At 44.1% G+C, this 14,247-nt stretch overlaps 1 protein-coding gene across 5 annotated transcripts in view; it reads right to left on the bottom strand.

The window, feature by feature from the left end:
* Window positions 1–218: 218 nt before the first annotated feature.
* LOC134540549 (rho-related BTB domain-containing protein 1) overlaps window positions 219–14,247 on the bottom strand; it is a 123,835-nt gene continuing 109,806 nt past the window's right edge. For 4 of the 5 annotated variants that reach the window (XM_063383359.1, XM_063383358.1, XM_063383360.1 and 1 more), the window contains 4 exons: window positions 11,853–12,023; window positions 9,862–10,104; window positions 6,944–7,092; window positions 219–3,503 (listed from right to left, as the gene is read on the bottom strand). In XM_063383359.1, the coding sequence (XP_063239429.1) occupies window positions 3,344–3,503; window positions 6,944–7,092; window positions 9,862–10,104; window positions 11,853–12,023 (723 nt within the window). In that variant the 3' untranslated portion in view covers window positions 219–3,343. The remainder of the gene's footprint in view (window positions 3,504–6,943; window positions 7,093–9,861; window positions 10,105–11,852; window positions 12,024–14,247) is intronic. The other variant, XM_063383362.1, reaches the window with a different exon arrangement.

The raw sequence follows: 14,247 nt of genomic DNA, 5'->3' as shown, positions 1-14,247 counted from the left end.
TCTCACTTAAGTTGTAAATTATTATCTAAAGTACAGTGTTAATTCAAAATTTTCCTTTTGCATTTCAAATTCTTCACACTGCAAAAAAAAAAAACCTCAATATATTAATAAAACTATTAGGGCAGTGTAAAGAATTAGTATTATAACCAATAAATTATTTAAAGTGAAAAACAGTACAACCATTCTGATGAGCACAGTCATTTGGGATAAGTAACAAATTTTTAGTTTTGAAAATGACTACAAGATTAATTTTTTTTTGCTACAGAAATCTGTTCCTGAACATGCAACCATCATGTGACACTGTTTCCTCTATTATCTTACGTGAAAAAACGTAACCAACACTGGAATTACAGTATTTACCCGCAGAAAGCCGCAACCTTAATTTTAGGCACAAAAAAAAACCATAAGATTTTCACCTAAGGATTGCACCATGTATCAGTCTTCACTAGAGTTCTATGGATACAAGTGGATTCTTTGTGATCCGTGTCTCAACTGGTGTTGACCCTCCATTTTTTTTTTTGTATGTATACTAAGGAAGGATTTAAGGCAGCTTACTTGCATACCCTCGCATAAGGGTCGCACTACAATTTTTTTTTAATAAACTAAAAATCAGCATAAAATGTGCGACCCAAACGCGAGTAAATACGGTAAGTAAACAGCACTGGCACACTGATGTACACCGGCTCACTAACAAGAATCATGCAAGCTGAAAGTTTTCTGTTAAATCTCACGACTGTGGCCCTCAACAACACAGAGACCACGATCCATCAATGAGCTACTACTTGCAAACAATGCTTCAACAATCTTACACCCGCACAAAGGTTGCATTCACAGGAAGCTGCAATTCAAACACCGCTTCATCAGAAACACAACACAATTTCCGCTGATCACCAAAGGCTTCACAAGACAAATGCTGTTTTGGAATACCTCCTTTAAGGGCTCTTTGCCTTTACAGTATCCTTGGAAAGTGCACCTTAAAAAAGTCAGCCATTTTTGTTCACAAAGCGAATTTTGCGAGGATCCGTACAGAATATTCTACGCAGCCTTTCGTGAAAGGATGAGTCCCCTATGTCCTTCCATGACTTCGGGAGTTTTGAGACGCTATCTTTCAGAAGAAATGTAACGATAGTCTGTCGCTCAGCCAGTCTATCTTTTACTGTCAAATGATCAACTTGAATGCGCAAAAACTGAAAACTGCTCAAAAACAGAGTGTGAAAAATTTGTAAACGCCAATAAATAAATGCAGATAATATCTCTTCGCTGACAAAGTGGTCTGAATAACACGTATAGCCTGTCACAGCTAATTTCCCACTGAATGCAGCCTTGAAACTGAAAAAATCCTTCAGCTGAGGCTGCATCGGTAAAGGACACAGCTTTACCATTCTGAAACAGCAAAAACCTGCATGGAAATTCAGGCCTATTGCACCAAGTATAGCTTTGCTACAATGGTGGGGGAAAAAAAAAAAAATTCAGTCGCTACAGCATATTGTTCTAATGGCTGATGATAAAAACAGGCTGTTCAAAATATTTGTCATCTATTACTGCTACAGGAAATATCCTAGGGATGTGATGGTTCCCGAATTTTTTTTAACTCTGATCCTCAACAAACGATTCTTACATATGTTCTTTAAAACAAAGCCAAAAAAAATAAATCAAAGTTGTACCACATTTACATTGGTCATCCCACGTATACATTTTATTTTGTAATTTTACACAAAGCAAAATATTGAGCTATACTTCAGGTTTGAGGTGTTGAAATATTTATGTTCATTACTTTAAAGATAAAATAATTGAAACCTAAAGCTCATTATAACTTAAAAGAATTCTTTGGCCATTTTACTGATGCTGAAGGAGATACCCATCACTTTAGTGCTAAATGGAGAAAAAAAAACATTACATAAGTAGATGCCTTTGATTTCTGAGAAATCACGAGGCTAATTTTCAAAAAAAACATTATTCAATACTAAGTTACGAAGAAAATAAGAAGTATATAATAGCAAAATGCAGAAGACAACTGAAAATTTTATGAGCATTTCTGGGGACGTTCACACCTAAATACTAATCTGACTAGCAGGACTGAAACAAATGATGAGAAACCTAAGCATTTTTTTACTTTTTTTGTTATCATTAACATTTTTGGCATGATAGCATTATAATTTACATAATGTTTTATAAGTAGGGACAAGGTTATATGGTGAGATGCGATAGGCTGAAATACCACCACAAAGCGTGTCAGTGCAACATACAATGCAGTATTAACACAACATTTAGCACCGTAACGTAACGTAACAAAAAAACATGTCATCAATCAGCAATTTGACAAAGCCTAACTCAAATAACAAAAAAAATATTTTTTTTTATCATGGTAAATTCATTGAACATAATTTATTATGAATTTTGTAACAAAATATGTAAACTAAATGGATTGGGAAAAAAAAATTACTATTACATTGTTTTGTTTGTTTATTAGTAAAATATTTTGAATTTATGATGTTGGCACATTTTTCAAACAACAAAAAAAAAGTTTTTATTTCATATCTATTTTCTGAGTAGTTCTGTTTCACACATAGTTATTAGCTTTTTATTACTAATGATTTTATTGTAGAAGTGCATCTTAAATCCAAAAAAACGAGACTATTTTTTGAAATAAGTACTAAGAAATATTTTAGTTTCAAATTTATTGAATAATAGACTATTTTCATTTAAAAAAAAAAATCCCGTTTTAAAAACAAAATTGACCTAAAAATAAAACCATATAATCTTGCCCCTATTTATTAGTAGCAGTCTTGACGAAATCAAATGTTATGACTAGCCTTCTTATAAATATTGCGAGCACATAAACACACAAAAAATGTAGACCTTGAAAAGCCAAACTATTATGTGCCTGTAAACAAACGGTAACCTTGAATAGAATCGAAACATTTAAATCAAGAATATTATTTTAACGATACGTGCAGTTTCAAACCTCTGACGTATCACTTGAGCAACGATTCGGTGTTAATGTTTCGCCATGATCGTAACTTTTTTAAAGAGTGTGTTTGCTTCGACAGATGGTGAAAAATCGGCAATTCGTCACGAAATGAAAGCGAGTAGGTATTGACGTATCTGGAAATCAACTCTCCCATCCTTCGCCGAGCCTGGCACGGCCGTGCGCGACCACTCACGACGTTCCTGTACTTTGGCCGTGCTCGTCACGCCGGCGCGGCGTAAGTACTTTGCGGTGGGCGGCCGTGCATCACGAGAGGGCGTGGGCGACGAGCGCGGCGCTGCACAGCACGGCCATGAGCAGGCCCACCACCGCCACGGCGGCCAGGGCGCCCCGTCTCCAGGGCTGCCAACACTGTCATACCGTGCTCCTGCCGAGGCCGGCCGCGTCCCGCCGCGCCTTCGACCCGGAGAAGCACAGGCAGCCCGAGTTGTGGCGGCTGCGCTTCAGCGAGGGCTTATCCTCGCGCTCGCGCTCCTGCACGCACTTCTGGTAGTAGTCGAAGTCCTTCAGATACCTGCGGGGCACGGCCGAAACTTCCCAAACCCCGCAGACCTGTACCGCCGCATTACCATACATCATTAACCTGTACCGTATTTCCCTACGTGCATGGGTCGCACCTTTCATTTTGGGCATGAAAAACTAAAATTTTCACCGTAAGGGTTGCCCTCAAATAAATGTCTCATCATAATCTGTCTCCACTACAAGTGGGGGGGAAAAAAAAAAAAAAAAAAAAACTGCTTTTTTTTATACCCTCGTTTCCTTTTCGTCTATTGTATTTTTTTTTTTATCCATCCCTTTGCCGTTACCAACAAACTTGTGCGGGGTTTGTAGGAATATCGAAGGTGCACTTACAAACAACACCGATGGCCGAAGTTTCATCACGGTATGTTCGGTTTTGAAAACGTGAGAAATCCCACACAAAAAAAAAAAAAATAAATAATAATTTTGGGGCACAGTTGGATCATAAACACCTGTTAGGGTAAACAACGTTAATAGTGTAAGGTGCCGGTTCGCGGGACACTTAATGATGCTGGGAGGGAGGGACTTCCGTGTGGCCTCACATGCTATCTCTCCCTCTCTCTCCCTCTCTCTCGCTTGCTCTCCCTCTCTCTCGCTCGCTCTCCCTCTCTCTCACTTGATCTCCCTCTCCCTCGCTTGCTCTCCCTCTCTCTCGCTCGCTCTCCCTCTCTCTCACTTGATCTCCCTCTCCCTCGCTTGCTCTCCCTCTCTCTCACTTGATCTCCCTCTCCCTCGCTTGCTCTCCCTCTCTCTCACTTGATCTCCCTCTCCCTCGCTTGCTCTCCCTCTCTCTCGCTCGCTCTCCCTCTCTCTCACTTGATCTCCCTCTCCCTCGCTTGCTCTCCCTCTCTCTCGCTCGCTCTCCCTCTCTCTCACTTGATCTCCCTCTCCCTCGCTTGCTCTCCCTCTCTCTCGCTCGCTCTCCCTCTCTCTCACTTGATCTCCCTCTCCCTCGCTTGCTCTCCCTCTCTCTCGCTCGCTCTCCCTCTCTCTCACTTGATCTCCCTCTCCCTCGCTTGCTCTCCCTCTCTCTCGCTCGCTCTCCCTCTCTCTCACTTGATCTCCCTCTCCCTCGCTTGCTCTCCCTCTCCCTCGCTTGCTCTCCCTCTCGCTCGCTCTCCCTCTCTCTCACTTGATCTCCCTCTCCCTCGTTTGCTCTCCCTCTCTCTCGCTCGCTCTCCCTCTCTCTCACTTGATCTCCCTCTCCCTCGCTTGATCTCCCTCTCCCTCGCTTGCTCTCCCTCTCTCTCGCTCGCTCTCCCTCTCTCTCACTTGATCTCCCTCTCCCTCGCTTGCTCTCCCTCTCTCTCACTTGATCTCCCTCTCCCTCGCTTGCTCTCCCTCTCTCTCGCTCGCTCTCCCTCTCTCTCACTTGATCTCCCTCTCCCTCGCTTGCTCTCCCTCTCTCTCGCTCGCTCTCCCTCTCTCTCACTTGATCTCCCTCTCCCTCGCTTGCTCTCCCTCTCTCTCACTTGATCTCCCTCTCCCTCGCTTGATCTCCCTCTCCCTCGCTTGATCTCCCTCTCCCTCGCTTGATCTCCCTCTCCCTCGCTTGCTCTCCCTCTCTCTCGCTCGCTCTCCCTCTCTCTCACTTGATCTCCCTCTCCCTCGCTTGCTCTCCCTCTCTCTCACTTGATCTCCCTCTCCCTCGCTTGCTCTCCCTCTCTCTCGCTCGCTCTCCCTCTCTCACTTGATCTCCCTCTCCCTCGCTTGCTCTCCCTCTCTCTCACTTGATCTCCCTCTCCCTCGCTTGATCTCCCTCTCCCTCGCTTGATCTCCCTCTCCCTCGCTTGATCTCCCTCTCCCTCGCTTGATCTCCCTCTCCCTCGCTTGATCTCCCTCTCTCTCACTTGATCTCCCTCTCTCTCACGCTCTCTCTCTCTTTCTCTCTCGCTCTCTCTCTCGCTCTCTCTCTCGCTCTCTCTCTCACTCTCTCTCTCTCTCTAGATGGTTTATGGCCTTTTCATAACCACCGATACTTTTAATATCTGGAATAATTTGTAAATGTTGTGAATACTTTTGGCAGCCCAGCCTGGTGTCCAATTTTTAAGTTGTTTCGTGTTGTAGAATACAATCTATTGCACCCATGAAAATTTAACAATTTTAAAATTTTGGGTATGGCAGTACAGCTACAATTACCAATTGAGAACTTTATTATTATTATTATTATTATTATTATTATTATTATTATTATTTTCTTTTTAGTAGTTCTAAGGCGCAGTGCCTCAAACACGTCACTTGCAGTCGCCAACACGGGCAGGCGATGCGTGACACATGTCTGCTGTGCGGTTCACGGTGCTTCACACTACCGCTGAGATGTTTGAATTAAACAAATTACTGTTAGTTGTGGCATTACACTTATTAAAAACCAACAAAGGTTACTTATTTCTCCACAATTCAACAACACAGAGCAAATTATTTTTCTTTTTAACCCAAAGTGAAAAACTTACAAAAGGGTTTCACTACTATTTTTTTTTAAACTAAAGATCGGCATAAAATGTGCGACCCATACACAGGTGAATATGGTAGATCGTTGGTGGTTGATATTTTCACTATGTGGATTGAAAGAATAAACGGTTTTAGGTTTTACCATCTTGTCAACATAATTACAAATATAGACGAGATGAAATGATGACAGAATGCATGATACGAAATGAAATTCCACTGTCTCAAAAACCATGCCAGTAGAAGAAGCTGGGTGGTCGATCCTGCATTCCCAGTATGTATGCTCAATAATTATGGTAAGCCGAGGGCAAAATTATCGTGGACATGACTGGGTAAGAAATTAGTATACAGTGGTACAAATTATGGTATGCCCTCCCCTTCTTCCATTCACCAATCCCTCATCTCTTGGTTTGATATCAAAAGGGTTTACAGTCACTAAAGTCTAACATTTTTTTATGTAAGGGGTAAGAAAGGAGAAAAAAGGGGGGGGGGGGGGGGGGGGGGGGGGCTTGAGATTCTAGCATAAATGCCACTTGTTTATTTCTGTGTGCGAGGACGCGTACTGCCCTACCTTGGGTATGTGATGTGCAGAGACCTGAAAAATTTGTGAATTCATTTCAAGTTATGCTAAAAATTGAAATAATTAAACCTTAGTGCTGCTTCTGCCATTGGTCCACCGTTAATCTGGAGGACTAAGGGCCAATTAGAGACCCTCACTCATAGAAGTGTCGAATCACAGGCCACCCAGTCGAGACGACTCACAAGTCAGCAGCCAATGAACAGTTGGCATTTGCCCGAGTGTGTAGAGGATATTGGAGTCTATCCTGGAGGTCACTGAACCCACGAATTTTTCCGGTCTCTAGTGATGTGTGAATGTGTGTGCATGTGGGGGGTGGGTACCAGGGCGCGGAGGGGACAGGGGAGGGACGGAAGGGGCGGAGGAGAGACGGAAGGGGAGGAGGGGTGGAGGAGGGAGGGAAGGGCGCTCACCAGACGGGCGGCCAGCGGTGCTCGTTGAGGTACTCCTGGTTCTCCGGGTGCAGCGCCCGCAGCAGCTTGGGCGACATCTTGCACAGCTTGTTGTAGTTGGTGCACAGGTGGTTCATGCACCAGTCGGCCAGCTGATCTGCGTTGTGCAGCTGCAACAGCCCAGCGACCGGCATCCAGACACAATCACAAGCTGCACACGGAAGGCGACGTGGCACGGCCGGGAAGTTTCAGGACCCGGGCTCTAACCCTGGCTTGTGGCCACTCTCACTGCAGTTGCCCCGCGGTTCCCCGATATCACTCGTGCGTACGCCTGGCAGGCTCCTTGCCCTCCGAGGGATCGGTCGTGGCGAGGGCCGAATATCCCGGCATCTGGCGAACCTTCACAGGGATTTTTTTTTTTAGTTTTTTCAAAAAAAACCATTACCAATTTCTACCCCTTTGGTCGGGTATTGCCCATTATCGAACTCGACCGAGATTTGCCACTACGTACTATATTTTACGTATCAGTTTGGAAGTGATTTGTGAAACATTGCAACGGTTATCGTGTCCACAAAATTGTGATATACATAGATGTCTCTCTCTATATCTGTGTGTGTGTGTGTGTGTGTGTGTGTGTGTCTGTGTGTGTATGTATGTCTGTGATGTCTGTGTGGTGTATGTATCTCTGAATGTCTCTGTGTTTGTCTCTGCATGTGTCTCTGTGTGTGTATCTGTGTATCTCTGTGTGTCTGTCTGTTTGTGTGTCTGTGTGTACCTGTCTGTGTGTACCTGTCTGTGTGTGCGCCTGTCTGTGTGTATGTGTTTATCTTGAAGAGATAAAAAGGATGAAATTTGTCAATAATATAAAATAATGACTAGCGTTTCGACAGAAGATGTTTTGTTCACTGCAGTGAAGCTCCATTAAAAGATTGGCCACAATATTATAGTATTACCACAATAATATATTACCACAATAATATATTACAACAATATAATATTACCTCCAGTCATGTATATGCCAACTTTCTTCCCATAACATGAAATCCCATTTCCTAATCAATTTTAATCATTTTAGGGGTTTTCCACCGCCGTAGATAATCACAACTGCAAACCTTTGGTAATCATTGCAACTTCTTTTTCACAAATATATGTACTTTTAAATCACATGCAAGATTTAACCAACATTGGAGCTTCAAGGAACTTTTTCTATGTAGCATTGCCTTTTAGCATTGTCAAGTTTTAAATATGCTGCGCACGATACATTTAAACACATATTTAAAATTAAAAAAAACCCTGATGGATTATAGGATGAATATGGTAATATGCACATACAATTTTGAAAACGATACAACTAACTCAAGTTTTTATAACAAATGGCAGTTGAAGAAACCATTACAATCTTATCTCAAAAAATTCCCTGACCCATAAAAAAATATCCCTTACTTCGTTTAATTTTCCTTGACTTTTCCCAGCTTTCCCGGCATGTGGCCACCCTGTAGGCCAATCAAAAATGTTTTGAAAAATTCAAAATTATGAGAAAAATTTCCTCAAAATTATCCATGTTTCAGATATGGGTCCAAGCCACGCGAAACCACTAGCTTTTGAACACAATTCCAGGGTACTGTGTGTGCAGTGTGTATGTTTTGTGTGTGTCCATTGCATGTACTGTGTAACCATTGCATGCCCATTGTGTGTATTGTGTGTCCATCATATTTACTGTGTGTCCAGTGTGTTCAATGTGTCCAGTGTGTGCAGTGTGTACTGTGTTCAGTGTGTACTGTGTGTTCAGTGTGTACTGTGTGTCCAGTGTGTACTGTGTGTGCAGTGTGTACTGTGTGTGCAGTGTGTACTGTGTGTCCATTGCCTGTGCTGTGTGTACTGTGTGTGCAGTGTGTACTGTGTGTCCATTGCCTGTGCTGTGTGTACTGTGTTTTCAGTGTGTACTGTGTGTCCAGTGTGTACTGTGTGTCCATTGCCTGTGCTGTGTGTCCATTGCCTGTTCAGTGTGTACTGTGTGTCCATTGCCTGTGCTGTGTGTACTATGTGTTCAGTGTGTACTGTGTGTCGAGTGTGTCCAGTGTGTACTGTGTGTTCAGTGTGTACTGTGTGTTTTATTGCCTGTGCTGTGTGTACTGTGTGTCCATTGCCTGTGCTGTGTGTACTATGTGTTCAGTGTGTACTGTGTGTCGAGTGTGTCCAGTGTGTACTGTGTGTCCATTGCCTGTGCTGTATGTGCTGTGTGTACTGTATTCAGTAGGTTTATAAAACAGGCAAGATGTGAACATCCCTTCCTCCCCGACCACGATGGTAAAAACTGAAGACCATGCCGCCAAGTCCAGATCCCTCGGCTGACAACGCCGGCTGCACAGAACCTGGCCCAACTACGGCACCGAGCCGCCACCTGTCCGGCCCCACAAGCCAAGCCAACAAGGCACTACAAAGGGACATACTTAACCGTTATCACAACTCTTTCCTGTTCTGGTAGGTTTCTACTCAACTCTAAACATTCCGTTTCTCACCCCCTCTCTACGGCCTTTCGTAGGGACCACGCCCAAACCCGAAGGTCGGGGAAAGGAAAAAGGCGAAAAACAGGACAAGGGCTTGGCCCTCCCACCACACCACAGTGCACATGGTCAGTTTACTGTCGCAACAACAGACTATAAGTACTTTGGGTCTAAAACACTAGGAAAACAGCCTTCCATAGTCCCAAGGTTGTACTACACCAGTGATAGGAGGATTAGCGTAGCTGGAAATAACGTCTCCAACCGGATCCTCTTGCTGCGGTCTTTCTACTCCTGGACTTAGGTTAGGTTCCTACCATGCCGCGAGGGGAGCGGGGAACACAACACAACGCAGGCAAGACCACGCACCCACACTCTCCCTGGCAGACAGACGACCCGGCCCAGGGACACTCGGGGGGGCGAGGGCAGGGACGCTACCTTGCAGGGCTCCAGCAGGCGCAGGCAGTGCTCGACCACCTCGCCGCTGTCGGCCGCCGCCAGCCGCTCCAGCTCGTCCACCACGCGCCGCTCGGCCAGGCCCACGAGGCGCGGCAGGCACAGCCGGTTGCCCAGCTCCAGCAGGCCGAGGCAGCGGCCGGGCGCCACCGCCGGCACGTCGTCCGTGTACAGGAACACCAGCAGCTGGTGGAAGGTGTCCTCCTGCACGCCGGGGAACAACACCTGCGACCACACGCACGCCTCCGTCACGCCTCCGCCACGCCTCCGCCACGCCTCCGTCCCATCTCTGTCACGCCTCCGTCATGTCTCCGTCACACGTCTCCGTCACGCCTCCGTCATGTCTCCGTCACACGTCTCCGTCACGCCTCCGTCACGCCTCCGTCACGCTTCCATCCCGCTGCGCCCCAGATCATTGAACTTTTAATACAGGAAACACTGCGCCGTAACGAAAGTAAACAGAGGAGAACAAAAAAATGCCAGCGGCACAGTAGGGCAAAGTTAACGGCCGCACTGCTTTGTACAAAACAGTTGATCTGTTCGCCCCAAACCAACAACAAACAACCAAACTGGCTCTCCAAGGCCTCTCGACGTGCACCGACTCGATAGTCCAGCTGGTTCGCTTGTTGATCCCAACCTTCCGCCGACGATCACCGCCTCCCCGTAGTCCTCCGTTACGTAGGCTTTAAGTACTGGTCGTTAAAATATCAGAATGACACTTAGCATTTGCACAAAACTTAAAACATCTTTTCACATCAAAATAAAGCCATAAGGAAAAATAAAATCTTATTCAAGCAATTTTAATTTTACCGTTACATATTAGCAACGGATCAGAGCTTTATTTTATTTTGTTATGAACATAAGAAAGACCTAAAACTAATAATCTGCATGACTGTAATGTTATGCACACATGTTGCAGATGAATGTATTTACCAAGAGCTTTACCAGCCCATTCCAATCAATGAACATTTGAAGATTTTTTTACTACAAATGTGAGTGGGATAATATTATCATTGTAAAATTTTTGAATTGAAAACATTTCTAAGAAAATATAACCATGTTTTTCTGGAAACGTTTCCTTATTCTCATTATCAATATAAATGTATATAATTCAAAATAGGTTAATATATGATACACAATAATTTAATTTCTGCAGATTGGGACAAGTACTGTCCTATCACTTGGTAGCATGGGTCCTACCCAACTCTCAAATGTTAAAGTGAGCATTATGTGCTTAAAAAAGAAAAAACTGTAAGTTTCATTTGGTTCTGTTTACAAAAAAAAAGTATATCATTTTTAATTGTGTGCAAAACGGAAAAAATGACCGGTTTTGAGAAAATATCTATATAATTAAAAACGTATATGATATTTCGTTCAAAATTTAAAACTCAGACAGTTCTTCACTGATTGCTTTGAAATTTTGACATAACGTCACATTCAAATACACCTGTGTTTTTGTATACCTATATCACACCTGTTACAAGTATAAAGATAGATAAAATATAGATAGGTAAAAAATGTATAAATAAATGAATGTTTGTTTGCTCATCTTGTTCTGTAAAGATAAAGATATAGACATACAGAGAGATATAAAAATGTATAGAGAGGTATAGAGAGATAGACTGAGATGTATATAGAAGTATAGACAGATAAGAGTGATGTGGAGAGATATGTATATATATTTTATATATACATAGATTTAGATATCAAGAGCTCTTTTATTTATAGAGAAATAAGGTTAGATTAAAGAGGGACATATAGAGAGAAATACATAACGAGACAGAGTGGTATAGGTAGATATAGATAGAGAATTTAAGATAGAGAGATGTTTTGTAAGTAAGTGTGATCCTACTTAAACAAATTACATAAAAAAATTGAAAGAGGCATAGCGTAGCATGCCGTGCATTAGCTGGTTTTCCTGAAGACTAACGTGTGTTAAAACAAGAGTGCACGCTGCCCGGCCACGCACTGACCACTTTGGCACTGCTCTCGCGGAAGTCCCCGGAGAACATGGCCTTCATCATGTCGCAGCGGGCCATGAGCATGGGGCGGTGCGCCGCGAAGGAGCCGTCGTCCAGCTGGAACACGATGTCCGCGAACAGGCCCTGGCCCAGGCACAGATCGCGCAGCCTCAGCCTCACCGCCTGCGCACGCCACCCGCTCCTGTCACCTTCGGCCGGGATCCGCGGAGCCACGGCCGGGATCCGCGGAGCCACGGCCGGGATCCGCGGAGCCACGGACGGGATCCGCAGAGCCACGGACGGGATCCGCGGAGCCACGGCCGGGATCCGCGGAGCCACGGCCGGGATCCGCGGAGCCACGGCCGGGATCCGCGGAGCCACGGCCGGGATCCGCAGAGCCATTGCCGGGATCCGCAGAGCCACGGCCGGGATCCGCAGAGCCACGGCCGGGATCCGCGGAGCCACGGACGGGATCCGCGGAGCCACGGACGGGATCCGCAGAGCCACGGACGGGATCCGCAGAGCCACGGACGGGATCCGCAGAGCCACGGACGGGATCCGAGGAGCCACGGACGGGATCCGCGGAGCCACGGACGGGATCCGCGGAGCCACGGCCGGGATCCGCAGAGCCACGGACGGGATCCGCGAAGCCACGGCCGGGATCCGCAGAGCCACGGACGGGATCCGCAGAGCCACGGCCGGGATCCGCGAAGCCACGGCCGGGATCCGCAGAGCCACGGCCGGGCCCCGGAGTAACTGCCTCATTGGTCTACAGAAATACTATGCAAACACATTTCCACAAACATAAATAACATGCACGATTGACTATAAAACACTTCCCAGCACAACCCTTCGATCAGTTTGTGGCATTTGCAAAACGCCCATCTTCTACTTCTTACTGGAATATATTTTATAGGAGTTTATGCATTTTATTTACAGTTTTTTTTAGATTTGATATATGATGGCTCAATTTTTTTTATGTAAATGTATTTAAAGTCACTGCAGATGAATTTACTGACATGATATGTCAGTAAATGATATTCACCATGCGGATTGGGTAAAGAGGTGACTGAACATAATTTTATGCTATTATTTAGTGTATTTTATTTGATAGTGTTGTGCTTGTGTCATCATTGTGAAGGAGTTAGGAGAGAGTGCAAGAAGAAACAGGAACGTGTGCTGCACACTAAGTGTGGGAACTTCAGAAAAAATGTATCACCAGAACTAGAAAGAGACCAAGAAGGAAAAGTTCCTGAATATATAAATATATGTTGGTATACGTTTTTCATGCATGCAACTTGTGCCTCGATTGTTTAAAAAATATATTTGTGATTGGCTGTTGAGGACACGTGACCACCTCCTTCTTCGTCGATGAAGGTATTCGGGTTGTTCAGAATTCGGGTGGTCGTGGTTGCGAAAGATCGCGATCGGGCGATGGCTCGAAAGTAAATGTAGGTAATAAGGTTATAGTAGAAGCAAATTTCGCGGCTGTGGTACAGGCAACACATATCAGGGAACTTTTTTGGAACTTTTTATTTAAAATTCATTGATCACCTTCTTTGGTATGAGCTTCCAACGAGGCAAACATGAATCATTACGTTATCGTTCCGAGAACGAAGTCCTCTGGCTGCAATTTGTATCACAAGGAACCTTTCGAACCTTTTGGTACCAGTTGTAAATAATGTGTTTTAAAAAGCGAACTTTGTTTTATGGCTTTTTTGTCAGTAACATGGAACAGTTAAAATATAATTTTTAAAAGAATACCTAATTCAAAGATTGATAGTGATATTTAATGGAACATAACAGTATTTTCGGCACCTAATAAATTATTTCAAGTGTTTTCATGCACGTAACAATCAGAATAACTAGAGACAGCCGAATGTCTTAACTGTTACAAGTTTACCCTGTATCATTCCCATCAATACTAGGTAAACAATAGAAAAAAAATATAAATATATGTATTTGTTTGATCAAACTATACAATAATACATTATTGTGAACCGTAGGAAAGACTATATATATTTTATGATGCTTCAAATTAACACACATTAACTAACGTTAGCAAAGATCAGTAACGGATTATTAATGGCACACCCAATTTATGGTTAATATACCTAGTGGATTTAAGACATTTTATATACTGCATTTAAAAAAAAAAAAATACACAGTTTTGTAACTACGATATTGATTTCCCCTGAGGGTTCCAGGTTTCGAAGACACACAGATCTCCCCCCGTGTGCGGGACAGTGGCGGATCCAAGGGGGGGGGGGGCCACCAGGGGCAAGTGCCGCCCCCCCCCCCACGAAAAACCAGTTGTCTGCTAAGTTAATATTGCCAACGAAAATGATTGTTTCTGAAACCAATAAAACATTTTAATATAATTAATGAATTTCTTGTAGAATCATAA

This window comes from Bacillus rossius, chromosome 17 (assembly GCF_032445375.1).
Source record: "Bacillus rossius redtenbacheri isolate Brsri chromosome 17, Brsri_v3, whole genome shotgun sequence".
NCBI classification, from domain to species: Eukaryota; Metazoa; Arthropoda; class Insecta; order Phasmatodea; family Bacillidae; genus Bacillus; species Bacillus rossius.
Note: the sequence above shows the minus strand (reverse complement) of the source record. Positions and strands in the feature narration are given on the sequence as shown.